At 36.1% G+C, this 27,458-nt stretch overlaps 1 protein-coding gene across 2 annotated transcripts in view; it reads right to left on the reverse strand.

Moving 5' to 3' along the window:
* Positions 1–27,458, reverse strand: part of GRK5 (G protein-coupled receptor kinase 5) — a 163,590-nt gene that overhangs the window by 103,279 nt on the left and 32,853 nt on the right. The window contains exons 2-3 of one of the 2 annotated variants that reach the window (XM_087964447.1): positions 6,727–6,822; positions 2,159–2,209 (exon numbers count right to left, since the gene is read on the reverse strand). In XM_087964447.1, coding sequence (XP_087820573.1) covers positions 2,159–2,209; positions 6,727–6,822 — 147 coding nt within the window. The remainder of the gene's footprint in view (positions 1–2,158; positions 2,210–6,726; positions 6,823–27,458) is intronic. The other variant, XM_026669832.2, reaches the window with a different exon arrangement.

Raw genomic sequence — 27,458 nt, forward strand, 5'->3', positions numbered from 1 at the left:
GTAAAACTGTCTTAAAAGAATTTTTCTATGGTACCTTGTGATTGTAATGTATTTTGGAACAAATTCAGCAAACATAATTTTATTTAAGTAACACGTGCCTGGGAATTCACTGCAGAAAATTTATGACTTTCAAACATAAATGAAACCAAGTATTTAACTCAATAGTGGTAGTGCTGGCCTTTGATTGCACAAACATGTCAAACACGGATGATCTAATTCTATGTTGTGTGGGAGATTCGCCTATCCTTTTGAAAGAGCAAAAACTTGTTTGCTTTTCCTCTATTTTGCTGCTGTCAAGTTAGTCCTCCATGGATTAAGCTTTGTGAAATAAATTATATTAAAAGAATGTAGACTGAAATCATTTGGACTCATTTCCCCTGTGACCCTGTAAAGTCCTGGAAGCTGTCAAGTTCAGGCATCTTCCTCTTTTCAGTTTCAGGTTCCCTTAACTAAGTTTTCTGCATATTTTCTGTGGTGGGATGAAGTGGGAGGAGGGAGAGTACATTTCCATCCTCTTGATTGCTTCCATTGCAGTCCATCCAAATCTTCAATGGCAGAAAATATATCACATATCATCCAACTCTAGGACAACACTCAAGGAAAATATATTTCAGATTCCAAGATTTTAAAGTGAAGAGATCCAAGAATAACTAAATAATAATAATAATATTCAGTTATACTAATTAAATACTACTTTAACTAGTATGGAAACTGCTATTCAGTATCATAGGTATTTTAAAATTTTAAGAAGATACTGTGAACTTTTGCTAGGATTGCAAACATTGGTGAACTATTTTTTGTTCCAAGTGTGTTTGTTTTTGACTGGATGAAAAGCTATAACTTGAGAGAGATAAAATTATATTATTATTTATACTTTGTTTCAGTCTGTAATAAAATCAAGAATTATTTAATTTCTTACAGCTCACTTCCACCCAGAAACATCTTTCAAAGTGAATGCCTTACACCAGGGGTGGGGAATAATGCAGAGGTGGTATTCAACAGATTCTGACCAGTTCTGGAGAACCGGTAGCGGAAATTTTGCGTAGTTCAGAGAACCAGTAGCGGAAATTTTGAGTAGTTCGGAGAACCAGTGTTGAGGTAATTCCCCATTAGGAGAATGAGCGCATACAGGGAGATGTATTTGACAGAAGTGTTTGAATAATACACACACAGCACACAGATACACTGTACAGTAAATGTAGGTTTTTACTTCCAGAAAGTTTAAGCAAATTTCAAACAAGCAGTCCAAAGTTATTCCCAGGTAAGAACAGTCAGTTTTCAGTCCAGGGATAATCCAATAATAAAGTCCAGTGTCAAAAACAGTTCAGTATCAGACTTACATCATATCAAAGAATAACAGTCAATTATGAGGAATGGCAATACTCTCCAACAGAAGGAAACAGAGACTGACTCACACTCTCTTCTGAGACTAAGACTAAGACTAAACAACCCAGGTTTCTGGCTCCATCTTATGGCCGTTTCAGAAACCACACCTAATTACAGTTTTGCATTTTCTTAAAGATACAGTATTAAAATGTCTATCCTGGTTTATATATTTCCAACCCAAATAGCTGTTAGGTGACTTATATTCCTAACAACCGGTAGCAGAAATTTTGAATAGTTTGGAATACCACCTTTGACTGCCCCTGCCCCTATCTATTCTCTGCCTCCTGAGTTCCAGCTGATTGGCTGGGTCTTCTTTTGTTGCCCTGCACAGGAGAACGGAGCTGGAAAGCAGGTTAGTGGGATGAGGAAGGAATGGAGATTTTGCAGTATCCTTCCCCTGCCACGCCCACCAAGCCCACCAACCCACACCCACAGAATCAGTAGTAAAAAAAATTGAATCCTACCACTGGAATAATGGCCCTTTTATGCCTTGTGGGCTTCAACTCCTGAAGTCCACAAGGCATAAAAGAGCATCATTCCCCACCACTGCCTTAAACCTCTGACTAGACTAGAGTTTATTAATCAGGTGCCAATTTTTGTGACATACAGCCTTTTCCCGGTCAAAGTTGTGAATTATAAATCTGTCCATTATTTCCCAGTATAAAATGTTTAAGAGATAAGCAAAGCCAGCAATGCTGTTTTTGGACTGAGGTCACCAAGTGAAAAAAAAATACAAAACATACAAAATTCTGGAATGTGGTTGAAAATATACCTTCTTTTCCCAAAGCCTTCTTAGGACAGCTGGAGAAAGTCTGCTCCCACTCTGAAGGATAAAATATAGGTCCATAACTAGTAGGCAATTAGAGTTTCCTACAAAAATCAAGGATTAGAAGACTTCGCATACATCAAAACTGCTTCAAGATGAGACAAGTACTTTTATTGGATGGGAAGAGGAATGCAATGAAGGAAGCAGACTATAGACATAAGTAAATAGACCTATTCACACTAGAGCAGAAGTGGGGAATGATGTCCCCTTTATGACTTGTGGACTTCAACTCCCAGAATTCCTCAGCCAGCATTCTGGGAGTTGAAGTCCACAAGTCATAAAAGGGCCAGCACTACAGTAGTAGTGCAAATGGTACTAGCCAGTAACTGACTCTAAACAAAAGATATTTTTATGAAAGTCAGAGAAGATTTTCTTTCTTTTTTAATGCCATAGAATGTATTTATGTAGTAAACCATTTATATGGTAAACAATTTATATAGGGGCGTGCATAAGTGCACCATCATGCCTCCCGTCCCTGTTCTATTGTCCCCATTTATTTGTACCTATTTCCTGTATTCTTACTCATGTTTATACTTATACCTATTATCTTGTAAGCGATTGACAAATAAAATAAAACAAATAAAATATAGCCACCCTACTCAAACAAAGTGACTGGGTGATGTACAACATAAAAATCCACAGTTTAATGATCCCCAAACCCCACCCCCATCCCATGGTGGCAAGAACACAATCAGACATATTTAGAGATGAGATTAGAATTATCTTTAATCATCTCACTGACATTAAATTTGCATTTCCTTCTCTGTTCATGGTGTTAACGTACTCAGAAACCAATCACAAGAACTTAATTTCTGTTAATTCAAGAGGTAGAAAAGGTAGAAATTTTCCTTTGTAATGCAAGCCATATGTCTTTCTGAACATTTCAAAGGAAATAACTATAAACTTCAAAGCAGGGGTTGGTTTACTGTTTTACTTCAATTAATAAAAGTCAGGATATTCACATTTAGTTACTAATTGTAACAGTGCTAATTGAAATTATTTTCTCAGTGATAAAAAGTAGTGACCTGACCAAGAACTTTGAGGTAATTTATCAGGTGGAAACAATGAATGGAAAGCAAACTGCAAAACAAATTATGAACGATAACATTCCTCTTTTTGGGAAGACCAAGAATGCTGTGATTTGATGGAACTGACGAGTTCCTCAAAAAGAGGACAGAAATTAAAAACTAACAGACACCACAGTGTATGAAATGATCTATGGAAAGGATAGAAGCAATTTGCAAGGATAGAAAGATGGACTGAATGGCGTTGCTGTAAAGTAGATATGGCTATAGTTTCTGCACATGTCATGTCTTTAACATTTTTTGCCTATTACTTTCTGGCTGCTTTACTGTGTCTCTCTCTCTCTCTCTCTCTCTCTCTGTGTGTGTGTGTGTGTGTGTGTGTGTGTATCCCACTGAATCTAAAATAAATTCTAATTAATTCCATCCAGAAGAGCAATTAGATGTAAAAAGCTTCAATTATCTTTCTGACCTTATTTTAAATACATCTCTATTGAGTGGAGCTCATAACTCAAGTGTTTTGTGGCATATCTAAATCTTAGTCCAACTCATTATGGGTATCACTATATAAATGATTATATTTCTTGATAAACTGTTTGGAGTAATGCCAGTCATTAGTGCATAGGAACTGTTCCAATATTTAAATTTTCTATAAACTCCATCCTTTCATCCGTGATCAGAAATAAAGCAGGGGAGAACTGCTGTTGTGCGGCAATCTGTAGGCTTATTTATATAAATAAATATATGGGTGTAATATAGCAGAATAAAAAACTTGAAACAATGCAAAACAATATACAAAGTTAAAAATTCTTCCCCCAAGATGGACACCTAAGCAATTACTTGGATTTAAAAATTTGGTAGAAGAGCAATTTTGCCTGCTTTTCAAAATGCTATGAACAATATGCTGGGTGAACCTCTGGAGGTAGAAAGTTCTAAGTGTGAATGCCCCAAAAGAAAAGATATTTATATTGCTTATGCTGATTATGAAGATGTGATCCATGACCTCCAAGCAAGGTTGCCGAGCTGGAAAAGGGGAACCAAATTTCTGATTCCCATTTCCCTGGAATTGCTACTGAAATACAGTCCTGCTACATTTCTCTTTGCCTATCATACTGGACATTGATTCATTATTCTCTTGATCTCCCCTAATGGTCTCCCAAATTCCCAGTTTGGAGCATCCCACCAGGGATTTCTGGTTACCTCCTTCTTAAGCAACATCATAGCTACAGTCCAACACTTCTTATGGGTCCCCTCTCAAATTAGGGCTTATAGATTGAGGGTGGACCTTCTTGTATTCTCATGAGTCCCTTAAAAGGATTAAAATATCGTTCCCATCATCAATCAATCATAGCAGAAGACATAGAGAATCATGGTCAGCACAGATATGCAATGGCTTCTCTACATCTCCAAACAGACCTTTTACATGGCGACAGGCTTCAGCTGGAGCAGAAAGCAGTAGCTCCAACTGGGACAACATGGGCTTCCCGATTACCAACCCAATAAAAGTGACAGACACTTCTGCTCTTTTTAGCCTTTTCCTGGTCAAGGAACAAATAGCAGTAGATGACAAGAAATGAGATACATTGCGTATGAGATTCATACTGAAGTCTTAGTAAAAATTTAATGCAGAAAAAAGGAGTTCCAGAATATTGGACTCTATTTCCCATGTACCAGTGATCATTAAGGCAGAGTCTCTGATTTGCTCTTCTTTTTCACAAACTCCTTAATGATTGGAATAATGATTCATTTAGGAGATAAGTCTGGAATGTCCACCTGGTTCTTGTCTGCCATATTTAGAAACATTTTTCTTCTTACATATACAACAGAATTCTATTACAGTTTAACTCTGTGTGACAAAAATTGCAGGGCATCTGATTCCTAGCAATGGGAGTAGAGGTTAACAGTGGACATCCTGAGTACCATTACCCTCCCTTCAATGGGGCAGGGAACTTCTCCCTGGGCTTGGCAAGATATGCCAAAAAGCACAAGCCTACTTTTTTAAAAGTCGATAAAAGCAGTTTGATGTTGCCAGAGATCCTGCTGTTCAAACGCCTCAAACATTGTGACATCTATTCCCAAAGAGCCATGTAGAGAGATAGAGCCCAGAATTTCAGTGATATATGTGTAAATGGAACTAGAAGCCCAGCTGCTGAGAAAACATCCAGTTTAAGACAAACTGTTCTGTTTCATCTAAAATTCCAGAAAAAAGCTATTCTTCTGTATACACCTTTCTCTTGAAACAATTTACACACACCAATATATGCATGTATGCTCGCTCAACAATTTCTATGTGTTTCTGTTTGATTTTTAATGTAAGTTTATCCATTTCTGCACAGTCTAGTATCTTATTATCTCTTCATCTTGCGGTGTTTCTTCATCTTTTCAGTATTGCGCTGCTGTTAAGACATGTAACACTAAATACATACTTTTCTTATTATATTTTTCTGGTATCATCCCTAATAAAAATAGTTCAGATTTAAAATCTACATGTTTCCCTATTATCTTTTCTAGCCATTCTGTGTATTTTTGTCCATTTTTTTTTTTTTTTTGGTTTTAGCAGAAGTCCACCACATATGATAAAATGTGCTCGTCTTTTGATTACATTTCCAACATTTGCTAGATATATTTTTAATCATTTTAGCTAACCTAACAGGTGGTAAATGCTATCTATAAAACATTTTATATAGATTTTCTTTATAAGAAGTTGACATTGTTAATCTATAGTTCCTTTCCCATAAATTTTGCCATTTTTCTAATTCTATGTTATAGCCAAAGTTTTTCCCCCCATTATGTCTTTTATTTGTTCATCCTCCATTTTAAAATTTAGCAAAAAATCATATACCTTCTTAATTTTTTTTATCAGTATCTTATCAACAGAAGGAAGACACAGAATATTATCAAACATGGAACTTATTTTACCAGTGGTTGGAGAAAAAGGGTGGAGAATAAGAATGGAATCTGTATTGTTAAGCAAATTAAATACCCAGATAACACCATGTTCATTAAGCACTAAGAAATGTAATTAATAGAAAATTAATAGATTTTTCTTTTTAAATCTCTGTGAATGGCAAACCATATTAGCCCAAGCCATCCACTGTTGTCCTTAATGCACATATTTTTTTTGAGACAGTAGCATATGAATAAATATATGAATACGACAATATGAACAGTAGGTTTATACAAAATCTTCTAGTATTTCAGGAACTCTCCCAGAACATGATAATCCATTCAATTTAGGAATAGTGCAGTAGTTTTCTGGAAGTTAATCCTCCAAATCAGAAGCAGATTTTGCTTATGCCTAACAATACATCATCTAGTATTTTTGGATTATTATTTGCAATAATGATATTAAAAAGTTTAAAAGTTCATTTTGAAGACTATAGAATTGGCCTGATTTAGTAAAATTTCCCAAATTAAAAAGCAAAGCTGTTTTACTTTGATATAAGGCTCTCAAACCAAACATTTGGAAGGGGGAAAAAAGCAAGTTTGTACCTATTGTTCTTCGAAGATCTTCACACTGGCTAATATGAGGAAACTTCAGGATTTCCTTCCATTTTTTGCTTTTACCTTTACGCTTTCCTCCACCTCCTGCAGAAAAAGAAAGGATTCTGTTATTAAAGTTTGTTATTATAGCTAATTCTCATTTTCCTTATACCCCGTCTCTCTCCAAAACACACACGCTCCAGCTGTTGTTTGGTACATTCATGTATGCACATGTTTTACAATACCCATTGTTTTCAGTATCATAAACTGACTGATGGGGATTTCTAGGACTCTGATTATAAAGATGTGCAACAGTTACTGGGCAACTATAAACACTTCCTCCTCTTGTTCCAAAAATAAGCAGAATAGCCAGTTGCTGCATAGACAGCCATCTGTATAACAGGAAGCAGCCATATGCAGGAAAACTGTGCTCTGTGTTTGCGCGCACACACACATACATCTATTTGCCAGTCAAACTGGGAGCATTATCCAAAATCTTGTGCCTCATCTATTGAACAATGAAGAATTTCTTCCCCCTGATAAACCCCCTCATACAACATTGATACCAAAGGACAGGCTGGGCTGCATAATTGTCAACCAACTCCAGAGGCCTGTTTCTGCTTTATCTACATTATCTTAGATGCCCAATCAGTTTGAGCAATGATAAGCAGCAGTAACACAATCTTTGTACCTTGTTTCACTTCAATATCATTTCTAAATTTAATCACCTCTAATAGGCATCATACAGACTATTGAGATTAATATGCTTGCCACTAACTCCCTTGTGCCCGAAGCAATGACATCTGGCAAAGCCAATCTCTAGCATCATCTTTTCCACAGGACTTCTTTGCATCCCACATAGAGTTTATAAGCATTCTTGGGAAATAAAACAGGTGACTGGAAGCAACTCTGTGTCAGGATTAATGCTTTTTTTTTTTTAAAGCATACTTTGCAAAACAATCCATGAATATCAGTTAGCAATCAGAAGACACAAAGAAACTCCCAAAGAAATCCAAAATTCTTGAAAGCTTGGTATTCAGACAAACCATCCATCAATAGATAAATTCGGGAAAACCACATATACACACCATTCAAAGGAGACAATAAAAAAGGTAAAAATACTGAAACGTATCTTCTCTAGCACCCAGCTAAGCAGGAATTAACATGAGATAAATAACTAAGCAGAAAATAATACCCTAATCAAGGAATTACCAAGGACAAAACCATATCCCAACCAATACTGGCAGGACAAACTATTGTATATAAACAGGGAGCAAACCCCACACTCAAAAGCATTGATGATGTTCCAAATTGGGTAACTAAACATCTACAAGCAAAGAATCAAGAGAGCATCAAGGACTCCTAAAAAAGCAAAGTTAAGGTACAGCATTCTAGGGAGTTGGGTGGTGGAACAATTTAACTTGAATGCCTTTCTCCTAAAATGAATAGAATTGTTTTGACCAAGGCATCCAAACTATAATTACGCACATACGTCTTTTAAAAACAAGACTTATTTTATTGCAATGCTGGGAATTGTTTTCATTCCCAGCTGGAATTAATCTCAGACAGCCCCCCAAGATAAGCACACACCTTTCAGTTCTGTGAAGTGCTGCTAAAAACTGAAGTATGAAATGAACCAGAAAAGAAACAAAACCAAGTACAAAAAAACCCAACCAAAGTACAAAGAGCTTCCAGAATGACTCTGAACCGATTGAACTACTTTGCTTCCTGCAAAGGTATTGTCATCTTGGCTTGACCTTTATACCTTATGGAAGGGGCAATCACTTCTCAGCCTTATTCCCGAGTCACCCCTTTTGTTCCAGCTGCTCTTGCCTTCTAGCAGCTCTGTGCACATGCGCACTGGGAACAGGCTTCCCAGGAGTCCTCTGCCTCATTGCTGCCAGGCTCTGAAGGCTCCAAAGGCAGCACCCCACTCCCACATGGTCCTGGCCCCATCTCTGCATCGGATGCAGGACCCTCGTCTGAGTCCTCTCCAGAGTCCCTGATTGGTCCCCATTCTTCCCCACTGTCCGATTCCGCTGCTGTCTGCACTGGCTGCTGCCGAACCACAATAAGAATAGGATAGGATAGGATAGGATAGGATAGGATAGGATAGGATAGGATAGGATAGGATAGGATAGGATAGAATAGAATAGAATAGAATTCTTTATTGGTCAAGTGTGATTGAACACACAAGGAATTTGTCTTGGTGCATGCACTCTCAGTGTACATAAAAGAAAAGATACATTTGTCAAGAGTCAAGAATCATAAGGTAAAACACTTAATAATAGTCATAGGGTACAACAAGCAATCAAATCATACTAGGAAACAGTCAATATACAGTCATCAGTGGGAGGAGATGGGTGAAAGGAAGGATGGGAAGAGTAATAGTAATGCAGACTTAGTAAATAGTTTGACAGTGTTGAAGGAATTATTTCTTTAGCAGAGTGATGGCGTTTGGGAAAAAACTGTCCTTGTGTCTAGTTGTTCTAGTTTTCTGGACCACAATTACCATGCCACCATCTAGGACAGAGGTGGGGAATTACAGCCCCTTTATAATTTGTGGGCTTCGATTCCCAGAATTCCTGAGCCGGCCATGTCAGTTCAAGAATTCTAGGAGTTGGAGTCTGTAGGTCATAAAAGGGCCATAGTGCTCCATCCCTGATTTAGGATGAAGCTGGGTGCTAGCACTTTATTCTACTTTAGGTTTATGTATAAAGACATACTCAGATTTGTTCTGAATTTCTTCGTTAAATGTTGACTTATTGAGTGTTCGCATCTTTAATCTTATTTTTCTTTTCAACATCACATTTTTTTTGTTCCTTCTCAGCTCAATCTTTGCACTTATTGTCTGTAGCCTATTAATGAAAAGAGGATCTAAGTCTGCCTTGTCCTACATTTCCCAATTTGTTTACCATGACATGGCCCATTAAACACCATCACACAGGTGTCTTTTATTATTTTATTACATTTCTCTGCAGCCTAGTAACCAAATCTCACAAGCTGATTTATAAAAAAGAACATTAAGTTGTAAAATGCCAGAAACATTCTAACATAGTGCAACACTTAAAATGTATTTTAAAAACCCTCAAATAATAACATGAACATTTTAACAAACAATAACAGATTTTTTTCAAACACAATAAAGAATTAAAACTTCTAGAATACAAATATATACAAATCTCAGTTTTCTCTCAAAAAATTCACATTATTTTGACTTCAATCTTATTCCTTTGATTATTGATTTTATTCAAATGTATTACATTAAAAAGATATTTTAGGAAATGCTTTAGTTACAAGTCCAAAAATTCTGTTCAGCGTCCTTTCTTTTCTAACCTGGGATCTTGTAAATATATTAGCTTTTATTAACAAGGGATGGTTGAGGTTCTAGTTGCAATTCCTAATATTCCTAGGGAATTTACTGAGCTGGATAATCACTAGAGCAACAATCATCAAGCAACAAGACTTATCAAGTTTGGCAATCTGTACATTCCTTTACTTACAGCATCAAGGAGAATATGAAATAGCAATTACAGGCATTGAATGAAGAGGAATAAAAACACTGTGAAGTAATTATTGCGCAAATGAATAAAGCAGAAGCAAAGAATTGTTACCATGAGACACAAATACTCTGCACAGAAAAGATGCACACAAGCAAACCCAAACTATGGTGTTTTTTTTAGAAATTCATTTCTGCCAAGCTCTCAGGAAAAAAAAGGCTGAAGCATTCCCTAGTTACAACGATGATTGGTGTACAATTCAGCCAATGGCTTCTCCCTTCCAGTTCCATGTCCTACAAGAAGAAGAGCATCTCTTGATGACTCATTTGCTTGTATCCAAGTGCAATATAGCAGCATTCTTTTCCCTGTGACGTCTTTTTGTTGAGGTTTCCAATCAACTGCTTTAATCTGGCTGACCTTTCCAGTTTTCAGCCTCTGTCTTGAAGCTATCCTCGCTTGCTTCAAACGCAATTAGGCATGATGACAGGAATATATGTGTATATACGTATGTGTGCGTGCGTGTAACAACACGAGGCTATGAAGGACATTTTGCACCAAAACAGGTAAGACCAGGTAAAATGGCCAAACCAAAAGCTAAAAGCAGATTTTTCCTGATTGCAGAAGGGTTCAGATGAAAAACTCTCCTTGAACCTCACTGGGTCTCAGTGTCTTTTTATGCTAGGACACTCACTGGCTTTCCACTAGTGGTCTTGTTATCAAAAACTGAAAAAAACATCACCCAACATGTACCAGGTTTGATATTTAGTTGAATTTAGTTGAATTTTCAGGTTGAACATCTGTACCTATCCTCTTACAAGGATCAATTCCAAAGCTTCTAAATAAAAGTGTCAGCATTTGGACAGAGCTTCTTGCATCCTGTTTTAGTCATCTAGTTTAGAGCATTATGAGAATCTATCATGCAATTTCTATTGCTTCATTTCAAGCCCTATGAAGTAGAGATAGATATTTGAGATTATGTGGGAATCCTTTCAATAGCAGAACAAATCTGACTGTTGTTTAGCTAATTAAGTGTACGGTTTGTGGGACTCATGGATTTACAGCAAGAGAAAAGAACCTGATTTTGCCCATTTTCAAACGTTAAGCTGAACAAGTCATATCTAAGAAAGTGAATATGACAAAAAGCCAAAATACAAGTGGCAATAAAGAAATATGTATGGACATTAGCTCTGTCCTCAACTGTGGCACTTCAATCTGTGCACATTTCCTGTGGAAATCTGTAGGAGATTTATAAACCTTCAAGCAATCAAAACAATCTTCATTAAACAAAATTCCCAACTGTAGGCATGTATCTATGTACATTCATCTGAACATGCACACAAGCCCTCCTAGAGAGCTTTATGTGAATCGTAAAGAATGGAGCAGAGAAGAGATCTGATTTACAATGTATTCTGACAGTTCTTGACCCACTTTTAAATCGCCACACATTCAGAAAATTGCTACAACAAAGCTCATATCATTATACAATTTACTTGCATGTAAATTACCAAACCACAAATCATTCTTACAAAATAATAAGAAAGGTTTCCAGCATAAATGCATTTATTATACGCTACTGTCTAATAAAATCCACTTCTGTTCTAAGGCATAGTATTGATTATGTGCCATCAATTAATTCTTTACTCATAGCAACCATATACACCTCAGATATTATCAAGTAAATCATTATTCTGGGGTGTGGGGGGGGGTTCATTCTTATGGTGCCTGTATAATCAGGTTGGGCCAAAAATTACTCCTTTCACATGCCACCGCTATCAATATGAAGTGTTAGGTGTCAACATGGAATAAATTCAAGAGCTATGAAGGCTATATTTTAGATGAGGTATTGTTGAGGAACAAGAATATTACAGCATATTCATGGTGTTTTGGATGGTTAAGGTAAAAGCTAAATCTGTTCTTTAGGTAATGCTACATGTCACATGTCCTATTTTTAGCATATTCAAAGAAAAAGAAAACACCAAATGCAGACAAAAAGTAGAAATCCATATTCCATTCATGTCTCCTCCCCTCCTTATATTGATAAGGAAGAGTTTAAAATGGGAATATACTCTTCAATATGATGCAGATCAGGAACTGTACATTTCCTTGTATTCAAATAGAAAAAGAACTTATTTTTGAGTACCTGTTTCATATACCTGAACTCAAAGTACTATTTTTTTAAAAAAAAAGGAAGATAGCATGCAATCTGTATTGATATTTCTAAGAGTAAATAAACTCTTTGACCATCCCAACATTTCACAGAGTGAGAGAGATGTCCATTGTTTGTAGTCTTTGGTCTTCAGGTTAAAACAGCATTAGCTCAGTAGTATAATAGTAGTTCTCATTACAAGGGTAAGTATGTGTCTGGCACTAGATAAAGGCTGAGATCCTCTGTAAATAAAAACTGCTTGAAGATTGACAATGAACAGATGTTCTCCTGCAATCTTTCCTTGAGCCCAGCAGTTAATGATGTGAAGTCAGAGGTCATGGATTTAATTATACAATGAATAACATTGATTAATGGCTATTTCCTCTCTCCTAATGATGTTCACACAAGCCATGATGCCATGTACTTACAAAATAATGTCTGTATGTTGGAAAATAAAGTGGATAGGCTCCTAACCCCTTAAGGCAAATGAAGGATGATATCTTGATTCCATAAAAGCAAAAGACATTCCATTAATGCTAGTCAAAACTGAACACTGGATTAACTCTTTAGTGGCATCTAAAGCATTATTTGAAATCCTCATCCTCCCACCCCCAGTCAATAATCCAAGTGGAATTTCTAGACAAGCTACTTTAAATAATAGTAATTCCAACTCTCATAGTCAAAGTTGGTATCTGGTTATCTAGATTTGTTCCTTTTATAAATTTAGCAAATTACTGCCTTAGTTATTCTGGACAAGGACCTAAGCTAATGTAAGTTTATTGAGGATTGGGAAAGTGACCCTGTTAATTGTCCTAATTCCTTTTGTGACCTTGATACTATTAATTATCACTTCCCTTTTCTACTGAGGTTTGCATCCTGGAAATAAGGATTATTAATTTTTTAAAGTCAATTTTTAAATTCTAATTACAAGGGTCCCATAAACATAGAAATGATTCTTAAGTACCAGAACTTCTGAGCACTATTGTAAAGTAACCTCCAAATTTAGTTTTCAACTGTTTAATATTTCTGTTAAATGCTGTAAGATATGGCTGTCAAACTCCTGGCCTGCAGGTCACGCCCATGCCCAGTTTAGTGAAGGGAAAAAAGTCCCGATACATCACGTGATGCTGCCATGACAACATGAGTTTGACAGCCCTGCTGTAAGATCTCAACTCTGTATAAAATAGGAAAAAATACACAAAATCTACAGAAAAAAACTTTCTTTAGAGAACATTCCTGAAGCTTAAAATGATTCAGGTTACTTGAAAAATAACAAGTTTTCCAGTAGAACACAATTCAGTCACGTTACCATTTCTGTAATTCTATCTTGATTATGCTCATTGTAAATTGTACTTTGATATAAATCTGTGCTAATAGCATTAAAAACATTTGTCACAATCAATGCCCAGGAATTTTATGATAAATAGATTCTACTAGCCAATGACCATTGTGAGACTGATATTGTATTGAAAAAAACAAATATTAAGGATTTTGTTAATAGTTTAATTGGAAAAATCAGAAAACGACTAACTTTTACAAAAAAAAATGATAGTCCATGTGACAATAAGATGGCACAGAATCATATACAATTGCCTTGCTTAATGACCCACCCCACTGCTCTCCTCCTTTCTTTCCCTCCTCCCCTTCCTTCCTTCCTTCCTTCCTCCCTTCCTTCCTCCCTCCCTCCCTCCCTTGTAATTCTTAGTAACAAAAAAAGTTTGGTCAGAAGCTAAGAAGAATAGAGAGTACCATTACTTTTCAACTTATCTGCAAATGTTACTTTAAAGCAGAGGGCTGACATTTGACAGACAAGTGATAGAAAGCTAGGCTTCCGATGTCAGAAATGGTGTATCTGTGTAATGACAAAAAGCACATCAAAGAAATTTTTCAGGTATGGTTTTGGGGGGGCTGTAATCTTGTACCTGGCAATACCCCAAGCCTATTTTAAAGCAAAATGTTTGGCTTTTGTTTCACATTAAAACAGATGCAAAAGGCAGAAGTCAAAGTGTTTTAATATTTCTGTTTTTGTACTCACTGAAAATATTTATAAATATACATACTTATACACATATCTGTCTGCGTGTTAATGACAGTACAGAGGAAAAAAAACAGAAGAGGGGGAGGGGCCATCTTGTATGACTATGTATCATCTTATAGTCACACAGCCTATCATTTTTCTGTAAAAGTTAACCATTTTCTGATTTTTTTCCAATTAAAATATTTAACAAAACCTTAATGTTTGTTTTTAAAACACAATACGGTGAGTCCTCAACTTACAACAGTTCATTTAGTGACCATTCAAACTTACAATGGCACTGAAAAAAATGACTGATTTCACACTCATGACTGCTACAGCATCCCCATGATCCAGACATTCGGATGCTTGATAACTGGTTCATACTGAACACCACTGCTGTGTACCAAGATCATATGGGATCCCATTTCCTACTTTCTGACAAGTATAATCAATGGGGAAAACAGATTCACTCAACAACCGCGTTACTAATTTAAGAACTGCAGTGACTCACTTAGCAAATGTGGCAAGAAAAGTTGTAAAATGGGACAAAAGTCACTTAACAAATTTCTCACTTAGCAACACACATTTCAGGGTCAATTGTGGTCATAAGTTGAAGACTACCTGTATCAATCTCACAATGGTCATTGGCTAGCAGAATCTGTTCTCAAAGACTTTCACAGAGATAGTTTACACATCTGCTTATATACCTTCGTAAAGAGACCAACAGAAAACACTTAATGTAACCGAGGAATGTAAAGACATGATTAAGCACACAATGCTTAGGTTTGGGTGCCAAAAGAAGTGCTGTGGCCTCAGGAAAGAACAGTCCACTCTGGAAAAAGAACAGCTCAGATTTCCCTTAATTTAACCTAATTCCCAGCCCATTAAGTCCTTCTTGGGACATAGTAGCAATGGGCAGGTTGTAGCCGTATCACGTTGCTACTGATCCGAAAGGATGATGCACTTCAAAGTTTCCAAAAGCATTTGTAAGAGCTTTAAACCAATCTTTAAGGCCGCTTTCTCCTACTTTTAGATGTGTAGTTTCCCCCCCCCTCCCCCCACCACCTTTGGGCAACCATAACACATAATTCATACCCAATCTTTTGAAATAACAGTTCTGCTTCCTAGTTGACCTGAACAATATTTGGAGGGTTGCCTTGGAATTTAAACATTAATTCTATCATTAATCTGTTGGGTAACACATCATTTTAAATGTCACTAGATATTTAAACATAGTAAAGTTTTCCTATCAAGAAAATTTGGTCATTTGGGGCTCTTAAAACTATGAAAATCCTGTTTTGTTTTCTTAAGGAAGAACTTTTGGAATTTTTGAACTTTTGTTCAGAGCACAGTTGTTCAGAGCAGTATGCAGTACTCTACACCACAACCAATATGGTATTTTTGCAAAGCACTCAGACTCCAGTTCTCCTTCCTGGAGAACAGTCTGGATGATTTTCTATCCTCCTCGTCCTCCTTCTCCTCCTTTAAATATAATTAAATATATATTCCAGTGTTTGGATTACTTTGAATTACTGCTTTTATACATTTGTTTCATGTTTGCACTCTACTATATGGATTATGCATGCTGGCGCAGACACACCTTTAGTGATGAAGAAATATTTTAAATATAGAGAAATTGTGTGGCTCCTTTATTCTTTGCCAAGGTCTAATTGTAAGAAGTTGGGGGAATGCAAAGATTGAGTACAGCAATCTCCAAAATGTGCCTCCTAATGTGCTAGTGAATTCTGAGAGTTCTGAATGTGAGCCAAAGGAAATATACCGAATATGGGTTTATTTGACCACCTTATGCCAAGTTACACCTTTAAAGCATCTAGCTCAAGAGTGCAGGCTCTGATTGGCAGGAGCTTTCTAGAATCTCCATGAAGGAAGAGGCCTCTCCAATCCCATTAGCAGGTCATTTTTTTTCCTGGGGGGAAAAAACTCTTTATCCAATCAGAGATAATGCTGTCTGCATGCCAGTCCTATGTTTACCATTGAATTATGAGTTATGCAATATCACTGTGTTATATGTCAAGCCTTCAACTATTCATTTGTTTCATCCATTGGATTAAGCCATGAATCTTGGAATAAAAGGAAATAGGTTCCTGCAATACATTAAGCCAAATTAAACAAATTATGTCCTGACTTATTACAATTTGTGAACTGCCTTCTTAGAGGGTAAGGCCCGCTGTGTTTTCATGCACTGGTCATGGACAAATGTGGCTTTAGGTTTTGGCTGGAAAGAGCCTATTTTCAGACATAATGCTAAGGAAATCATGAAAGGCATTTCCATGGTTTGTTTAGCCACTTTACCCGAAAAGCCAAGCCAGGAGCTTTAGTTCTGAATAATTCAGGTTTTACAATCTGAACCAGACAATACAGGAAAAGAAAGTGAAGTTAGCATCAATTTTATTTACTTATTTTAAACCGTTTTAAACTTTTGGAGCCAAAATTTTAAACAACTTTTTTTTTACCATATGTGTAATGCTGAAATCTTATCAACCTATCAGATTTGTACATTAACATTTATCTAATGAGCTAATGACAAATGCTTATTATTTTTACAATCTCACTTTTATTACTTTTACAAATAACTCAAGGCAACACAACTTCCTCCTCCTATTTTCCCCACAGCAACAACCCTATGAGGTGGTTGAGAGAGAGTGCCTGCTCCAAAGTCATCCGTCTGGCTTTCATGGCCAAGGCTAAACTTGAACTCACTGCCTCCTGCTTTCTAGTTTGTTGCCTTAACCACGAGACCAAACTGGCTTTCAGTTACTATAAATTACTATAAATGTACTATAAATACTTGAATTCAGCTCTGCTGTCTGGAATCTGCACTGTATATCAGACATAAATGCAATTGAGCAAGTCCAGAAGTATTTTACCAGAAGAGTACTACATTCCTCTGTTCGCAACAGAACACCCTACACCACCAGACTTGAGATTCTAGGCTTAGACAACCTTGAACTACGCCAGCTAAGATTGGACTTAAGCATAATACATAAAATCATATGTTAAAACATCAGTGAATGAATATTTCAGCTTTAACCACAACAACACAAGAGCACACAACAGATATTAACTTAATGTAAACCACTCCAAACCACGATTTTAGCAACAGAGTGGTCAATGTCTGGAACTCACTACCTGATTCTGTTGTCACTTGCTCAAACCTCCACTCCTTTACCCTTAGATTAACCTCTATTAATCTCACCCTATTCCTAAGAGGTCTGTAAGGGGCGTTGCATAAGTGCACAATCGTGCCTACTGTCCCTGTCTTATTGTCCCCAAATTATTAGTTCCTATTTCTTACATTTAAACTATGTTTATTCTTATTTCTATTGTATTGTAAGCTTTTGACAAAATAAATAAATAATACATTACTAAAGAATTCTAATTTCTTAATATTTTTCTAGATTCTATCTCAACTTTCTTTTAATGCAATAATTAGTTCTACTTAACTTGCAATGGCAAGGTACTTACAGACAACTATTTGATTTAAACAACAAATTCCAGAATCTCAATAACTCAGCCATTATTCTAGTGTTTCTCAACTTCATCAGCTTTAATCTGCATGGACTTCAGCTCTCAGAATTCTCCAACCAGCTTGCTGGCTGGGGAATTCTGGGAATTGAAGTTCACACAGTGATTCCTAAGAGTTGAGAAACAGCTTTCCCATGATCTCAAAATAATTATATTAGGTAGAATAAATCGGAATCTTTCAAAAAGACAAAAGTATTTTCTTCTCTCAACATTTTTCATGAAAAAAGAAGATAATGTAAACATAGCTAGCAAGAATAACAGCTGCATCATGAGCTCATAACCAAGACCATTACATTCTCATGCATTTAGAAAGATATTAATCCAGTGAAAGATTCACAAATATTTTGCTTTTGGCACTATATAGTATTTAATATGCTGAAGGTTAAATAGTTTGTGTAACAGCATCAATCTCCAGTTTCTATTTATAAGTAGTGTTATAAAAAGGTTTTTTTTGGAAATAAATAGACTCCTTTTTGTAGAAGTGGTAGAGATTTACTATTATACTATTATTCTACAAGTACTATATTTCAAAATATAATTTCCATTTCACAGTTTTAATTCCATCAAATTACAAAACAATTGGCCATGTCGGACAACTCTGGGAACACTTACAAACTGCAGACATTTTAAATTTACATTTACATTGCAAATTTTAGTTTAAAAATTAAAATTAAAAATTAAATTTAACTCTCCTCCCAAACTAATTACTTCCCTGTATTTGCTGTATTGCAATTCTTTGGAAATTGTTATTATGGGTTGTACATGTTCTGTTCTTCTTATAAACCTGTTACTCTAACTCTAGAGTCATGCCTCTCTTTTCCCCTATGTATCACACAACTGGTTGAGTCTCCATTTTTCAGTTCCTAAGTCTGAGACACCAGATTCAAAAGAACAGCTAGTTGTCTAAACCAAGTGATTAGGTAAATGCATAGATGATTATTCAGGAATGCCAGGCATAACCAAACCCACATCTAAAGAGTTCAAATTAGCTACATTATTGCTCAATGTCTACTTCATAATAATCTTCCAAGGCTGACAGTTTGCAACTAAGATATGGTTCAACAGAATTAATGGGGGAATCAGATCTTGCCTTTTTGTGCCTATGTAATAATTTCAGACTAGTTCCCTGTTTGACTCCTCCCTCGCTTGGCCAGTCTCTCTCCAACAACAATTGTAGTTATAGTTAAGTAATTACTTTTACATTGTCAAATAGCAAATTTCTTGGAGGAAGATCTGGTCATAATAAGATACTGAAGGCACAACAACTCTTTCAGTGATTGCATCTCTCTGGAGTAAAGATCTAGTTCATAGTTCTGGAGAAAATTCAAGTATTGAACTCATGTAATCCACTGGCATAAATTCAGTAGGTACAATGGGACTTAAAAGTTTGTGAACCTTTTTAAACTTTTAAAAGTTCTACATTAATATGACTTAGCATATTATCTGTTCATCACACAAACCCCAACATTGCCTAAAGAGAATCCAATTAAACAAATGAATCAAAAACATACTTGTTTGTTTATCATTGAGTAAAATGTATACATTCATTATTCATTTTTTAAAATGGTCCAAAGCTACCAAGGACTTGTGTGGAAAACAGATCATGTGATAGATCATAATTAGTCAGAAATACTGAACATTTAGACGGGATGCGGTGGCTCAGTGGCTATGATGCTGAGCTTGTCGTTCAAAAGGTCGGCAGTTCAGCAGTTCAAATCCCTAGTGCCCTGTAATGGGGTGAGCTCCTGTTACTTGTCCCAGCTTCTGCCAACCTAGCAGTTTGAAAGCACATAAAAATGCAAGTAGAAAAATAGGGATCACCTTTGGTGGGAAGGTAACAGCGTTCTGTGTGCCTTTGGCGTTTAGTCATGCTGGCCACATGACCATGGGGACGTCCTCAGACAGCGCTGGCTCTTCGGCTTTAAAACAGTGATGAGCACTGCCCTCTAGAGTCGGGAACAACTAGCACATATGTGCGAGGGAACCTTTACTTTTACCTTACTGAACATTTGAAAGCACCACTATAATTCTCTGGAGGAAGGCTTCTAGGCACCATGTCACCAGATTCATCCTGTTAGGATTCATTGGATGTGAGTTCAATTCACATAGAAAATTTGAACCCTTCATTGAAAAGAGAATCAAGCCTCAATGTTTCAAGTAGGGAGTAAGAAAAAAACATGTGGACCTGATATTGCAGAGTTCAATTGCTATTTGTGGGTAAACTCCTCAAAGAATTTTAATTTAGCAACCAACATAATCTGCTTTTCAGCCATCCCACAAGGACTAGAAATTGAATCCCTCCAATCTGGAGACAACAGCAATCTGGATGAAAGATTTGTCCCTGGAGTACAGGTCAGATCAGCAATTAGACGGCTGATAAGGCCACCAACTTTTAATACATAAGCAGTTAGTCACATCCTGCTAATCTTTGATCTTTGCCAAGATTCTGGTCAGGAAATAAAGGGCAGAAACATAGGTCCAGTCCAACAAAAAGAAAATGTGAGTAAGAAACTAAGAATTTATCCTATCATTCTGCAAAAAGATAATACGTTGCTTGTTTTTCCATGATGCAAATAAATTGTCCCTAGGTTAACCTTAACAGAATTTGGTGAGGGTGCAGTTTATATTAGTAAGCAGCCATTCTGATATAGTTGAATTGATCAATGAGAATTTGTCACTTCTAGGCATATAGATTGCCAGGATAAAGATGGAAAAAAACAAGCAATGCTAATCTATACTTTAGGGTGAAAAGGGGAAGAGACTTTGGCTCATCCTTTTTGTTAATGTACCAAACTCTCATTAAATAGCCTCGTCTTCCAAAAACCGACAGTTAAATTTGTTGATGTGTTGTAACACTTCAGTTTGCATCAAGCACATTGGATGTAGAAAGAGATAGATGTGAACTCTCTAGCTCAGGGGTGTCCAACCTTGGCAACTTTAAGACTTGTGGACTTCAACTCCCAGAATTCCTCAGCCAGCTGGCTGAGGAATTCTGGGAATTGAAGTCCACAAGTCTTAAAGTTGCCAAGGTTGGACACCCCTGCTCTAGCTGGATAGAGATGTATCAGTTGTAAGGAAATGCACACCTACAGTGAGATAAGACTGAAACATCTCCAGGGGAAGAATAGTTTGGCACACAGAGGAACTAAGAAGAGTAGAACTGATTAGTGGGTATGAAGGGCAATTGCCAATGATGTCCAAGATGGACAAAGCAAATGACTGAAGTTAAAGACTTAGAAGAATAACATGGGATTTAATTCCTGTTAGGCAGATCTTATGCTCAAGCAGCTGAAGTGTACAGTGTTATGGCAACAGTAGGAAAATGTTCTTCTGGTGGTATATTTTGTTACCTTTATAAACTGTATAATTTGTGATGGAAGAAAAGAGAAAAATGCTCATGATTGATCCACGGCATGGAGACTCCTTGAAAAGCTTTTAATCCTTAGTAGATGATTTTCTTCAAGCTGATAATGGTGTAATACAGACCTGAAAATTAGTCTGCTGCCAGTTACTTTTTGGGAATAGTAGTAAACCTGAAGGAAAAGCAGGGGGTTATAATATTTCAGTCTGTCACACTTAAAGCCTGCTCTAAGAGTGCAGCTTGAAAAGAAGAAGAGTGATCGTGATGAAACTGTTTAGGAAACACCTGGAAAAAACAACCTCTATTGCCTAACCTTGACCAAAGCAATAAAGATACTTACCTGACTCCACTGCAATACTGCAATGGAAGGGCAGGGTGCCCATGAAGAGGTGTTTTTTTTTTCAATGTTTAAAATTCATGAAAATAAGAAAAAAGAAAGAAAGAAACTAAAAATATGTTTGATATGGCATCAACATGTGGATTCTGGGCTTTTGCAGAGCCTGTTTAGAGCTTTCCAAAGTTTAGAGAATCATTTGGCAAATCATATCTGTGACTGGAATAGCTCTGTAAGAATCTAAATAGGGTCTATTATACTGGCTCATATTTCAGATGCAGGTAGCACAAAGATCAGGATAAAAAAAATATGTTTTCATTATTTAGAAGAAAATCCTGGATTTTGATTATTTTATGATTGAATAATACAAATATAAAGCTTCAAGGGCGATAGATTTTTCCATTTAAATCTGAAGGGAGAAATTTATCTCTCTACATCTCCATTTGCTTACCATGTATGATTCTTTATGACATAGATATCCCTGATGTCACAACAGCCTAACAGTGGGAGGATTTTAGTTCCAAAGCCCTGCCAATTCTCATAGATATTCAACAAAAGGGGGGACAGCATAAACAAACTTGACAGGCAGTTTGTTTATATCCACCACTAATTTTAAAGAATAGTAGGGATTTTTTTTAAAAAAAATGAAATGAAGATGATAGAGTTATATATCACTTTTTCTTTAATTCATTAGGCCCGAGAAAACATTTCTTACTTTAGTTTGTGATTGTACTGGCTGAATTTAGAATTGAAACAGCAATGACTTGGAAACACTGGGCTCAGGGTGGTTACTCCTAGCTTGTAGCCTTCACTTCTAGCAGTAGCATCCCAGCTCACACTACTGAAATTCAGCAGCAAAATGGCCAAACCAAATTCAAACATATCTAATTACAGGGATGATAATAATTTGTCTCCAACAGGTCTCCCATTCTCGTTTCCAAAAACGTTGATCATGCTTCCTTAGACATTCTCCAAGAACTATCCAGAAGATTGGGAGGATGAATTGGGGCCTCAAGCCCTTGAAAAATTTCCCACCCCTGCATTGAACCACATATGTTATCTTTAGAGGCACTAAGCATGCACTATGTTTTGTTCAAATTAGGAATAAGCACATACATCAAACCTCATAAAGCTTGACAGGTCTTGGCTCTGACTGAAATTCAGAGCTGAATGTATATGCAATTCATTCTTCATGACACAAAGCATGAGAAGCGGTTTGTTTTTCCCTATACTCCCTGCCAATAAAGGGAAAATCAAGGAGTACTTGGAAGAAAATAGACTTGGATCATAAAAAATTCTGAATGCTAAAAACCCAATACAGAATTGTAAACTTTCATGATCTATGCTCACTGGAATTACAGATCTAAGAAGAAAATCACAAATAAAGCATGTATGATGCAGTTTTACATCTATATCACACAACTAAACTAAATACAACAATTTTTTTTTTACAATTGACTGATGATACTGTGTTTCAAATGTAACATAGTCTAAAAATAGCTTCCCAGAGCTCTGATGGTTGATCTGAATACAGTTCGATCTTTAGGGCTTCAATTTAAATGCCAAAGGTCACAAACACTTTAAAGCAAATATTGAGCTTTAATGCTGACAGATGTGCTATTCTTAAAAAAACAAAAGCACACAGCAGGCTGGAATGAATAGAATGTTTCAGCACAGTCTTCAATCACAAAACAAAATATTTTCTTCACTAGAATATGCGGCAAGATCACCAGAACTAATTAGCTACATCTACAGGAAGAAAGAAAAAAAAACTTAGAAGATGATATTTTAATCAGAGTATTTAGTGAATGTTTGACTCCCCCCCCCCCCAAAAAAAAGCAGCCAGATATAGACATGCACGTTCCAATATGATTGTTGTAAGTTCTACCAAGAAAATCAAACACGTAATTACTTTTAAACGGGAAACATTGGATAAAACTCTGCTGACAAGATCAATTTAGACTCCAAACTTCTCTTATCCTTGAGAGACAGTATATCTTACTGACGTCAATAGAAGCCCTGCACACGCAGGGAGGTTGGCATATCAAAGACAAGATCTGCCACGCGGATCCAAGTAGGGAATTTGCTCTAGGAATTGACAAGCCTCTGGAAGGTTAGATGAATTACCCATCTCTGAACCACTGAAGAAGAAGAAAACACGCAAACATGAGGGTAGACTCCTCTCCATCTCTACGCTGTGTCTTACCATTGTAATACTGCACTTATTCTAGTCTGCTTAGTCAGACAAACTACAACTTTTTAAACATGATGTCTTTGCTAATGTACCTGATAAACCACGGCACTGAAGGTTGTTGTTATTTTAAATCAGCCATCATCAGAATAACATTACTGAGACTGATCTATCTGGTTTATATTTTCCATGGCTAGAGACAGAAGAGAGGAGCCAAAGAATTATTGTTACTAATGAAGTATGTATTTATTTATTTTGATCTACTGTCAAAAGTGAACCTTTTACTTACAATCTGAAGAGCTTTTATCATGCTGAATTCTATCTCATTGGAAGACTTTGGGAAATTATTTACAAAACAGAGAGGTCAATAGACCATGGGTTTTTTCCCATAATATTAGAGATCTTTATGGCTACATTCACCATTACGTAGTTCACAGCTTATAATTTGGAATTGGTTAATAAACTGGCTTTGGACAAGCCATAATATAAAGATTGAATGTTTGAATATAACAAATGGATATTGTGGGCTATCATATTTTTTCCTTTAAAAATGGGAAATGGCCAGTGCTGGCTTTTTAATAAGATATACTGCATAGTGAAATCTATCCATGAGATTCATATTAAACACACTTCAAAAATGCCCCACTACAGTAGATTTCATAACACTTTTAGAATTGGTAAACAACTCGCCTTAATTAAGGAGGGGCAGAACTTATGTTTTTCAGATAATATTGGTTAAGACTCCTGCCTTGTCTGACTGAAGTCCAATTTTATATCGTACATCAAATAATTCACAAAATATTTTGAGTTTAGAGTCTAGTAATAACTATGTATTATTAAAAAAAACAAAAACAGCTTTTTTCCATAATGTTGAAATGTTCTTTGTTGTGGCAAGTTAAAAGTTATAAAAAAGAAACGAAGGGTTTTCAAGTAATTCAAACAACCATTAACTGACAAGAGTCAAGCCATATCATTGTAATCCACACCCAGAAACTCTCTCGGCAAACCAAAAGAACTTTGACTGTTTGTTAGCTGGCAAATTTTTTACTGTTATTCTGCTCTGAAATCACAGAGGAAAATCAAAAATGAAAATTGTGCATATTAGTGAAAAAGAAACATTGGAACAGGGATGTTCAACCTTGGCAGCTTTAAGACCTGTGGGCTGGGGATTTCTGGGAGTTGAAGTCCGCAAGTCTTTAAGTGGCCAAGGTTGGACATCCCCTGTATTAGAAGTAAAATAAAATAATTATATAAAAAAATAAACAAAGGGAATAATGTTGTTTTTGTAATTGTGTGCAATTACATCTGAGCTTGGTGAGCTTAAGAAAATGTATTACAAGGAGTGCTGCCCAAATTTCCCTCAAGATTCTTGTTTGAGTCTGTGGTTTTTGCCAGTGACAGAGCCTTTTATATGGTTGAGTTGCCCTTGAAATGCTCCCATAGCCATCCGAATGTACAGCCAGTTAAAGTAATGAACCACTAATCCTCACCAACAGAAATTCCTCCAGAACCCACATGGATTAATAGTGATAACATCTCTTGCCATGTATTAAACACTGAAACAAATAAATGTAGATAGTTACCATTTTTAAACAGTCAAGGACAGACGTAATCTTCTGGAATAGCTTTATGAACATATATACACAAACACACAAATGCACACACACATACACAAAGCTGATGTTAAAAAAAGTTTGCATTTCTCTGGACAGCAGATTTTACAGTCTTTCCAAGTCACCATTGCTAGGCTGATTTTGCACAGTTCCAGTGAATCCTTTCTGCCTTTATTTTTTACATATTCCATAAAACAGAAAGAACATTTAATCACATGTAAAAAAAAACCAAAATATGTAAAGATAAATATAGTACAATGAAAAAAAATCACAGCATGGCTTCTAAGCTGTTTACAATGTGGCAGTTTTTCTCTCTAATATTATGTCTGAAAAATATGTCTCAGTTATATTTGAAAAATAAAAGATATGCTTGTGATATTGGTATTCTAAATTGTAATTTTTATAGGATGATGTTTCCTTTTTTTTCTATAACTGATTCCAAATTATCTCACATTAGACTGTTACTGGCTTTAATTAATACTACATCAATATCATTGTATAGAAACAATATAACACATCAAAATTAGAAAAATGTAACATAAAAAAAGAAAAATGCAAATAGTATAATAAACATATTAAAATAATTGTTAATTCCAATTTTAAAAAGAGAGGAAATTAAACGTGAAACAAAAATATTCTTTGAACAATTCAAAACAGATTTTCCACAAGGAAAGTCTGAGAGAAGAAAGGTGCCTGTAAAGATGTAATCACCTCATGAATTTCAGGAAAAGAGTGCACTACTGAGAAATTCTATGACAAACCACAAGAATGTACAATGTGGTTCTTGGTCCAGGGACAAGGTTTTTCCCCCAGCATTGACCCAGCCTATAACAAGAAAGGTAATCCTGTATATTGGGAAGTCCAGTTTAAACCATGTATTTCCCAAGGAAATCTTGTATTTAGTTCAACAGTTAATTATCCGTTGGTGCTGATGTTGTAGCAGTAGTAGCACATGAGCATTGCCAGGTGCACCATTCTGCACTAGCTTTGGCCTCCAGACTAAATGCAAGAGCAGCTCCATTACACAAGAGCATTACAGCAATCAAAATGTGAGATACCATATGGTTAGCTTGTTGTGCGCCTGTGATTTGTAAATGAAAGTTATTACAGTGTGAGAAAGCCATTCATATGTGGTGTAATTGAAACATTGTTTAATTTATGAAAGTATTATAGTTCAATGGGGTGTTATTTTCATATGGGCATTTGTTCAACTTTTCTTTACAAGTTTATGTTTGCCTAGAGTTCTAAAAAATGAACAAAAATAACACATTCAAACTTCAACTGGACAGTTGTATACAAATTTGAGCATATTATTTCATACCATTGTTAATGGAAATTTTTATAATCACCTACTGTCAGGTTTAGCATATATAGATAGTCCTTAACTTATGAACACAGTTGAACTGAAAATTTATTTTGCTAAGCAAGATAATTGTTAAGTGAGTTTTGCATTATATTACGACCTTTGATGCCACAGTTGTTAAGTGAAGCACTGTAGTTCTTAAGTTAGTAACACATTGTTAAGTAAATCTGGCTTCCTTATGGACTTTGCTAGTAGAAGGTCACAAAAGGTGAACACAAGACCCAGGAATACTGCAAGTGTTATAAATATGGGTCAAGTGCCTGAAACATGGGATCATGGGAATGCTAATAGAAGGTCACAAAAGGTGAACACAAGACCCAAGAATACTGCAAGTGTTATAAATATGAGTCAAGTGCCTGAAACATGGGATCATGGGAATGCTTCAAGAGTCATAAGTATAAGAAGCGTCATGAGATACCTGGATCATACTATCCCATGTGGCGGGCGTGCGTGGAAGCCAAGAGATACTGGACTAAAATTCATACATGGCTGGAAAAAATGACAAAACAGCATATAGACTTGAAACCAGAGATATTTTTATTGGGTATCTTACATGAAGGATACAGTAAAGAATTGATATATTTGATTATAAATGTTTTGACAACAGCTAGAATTGTATTTGCCAAAAATTGGAAAAGTGAAAAAAATTCCGATAGAAGAGGAGGTGATT

This window comes from Notechis scutatus, chromosome 4 (genome assembly GCF_049901735.1).
Source record: "Notechis scutatus isolate UNSWTSFEM ecotype Mainland chromosome 4, rNotScu1.2, whole genome shotgun sequence".
NCBI lineage: Eukaryota > Metazoa > Chordata > Lepidosauria > Squamata > Elapidae > Notechis > Notechis scutatus.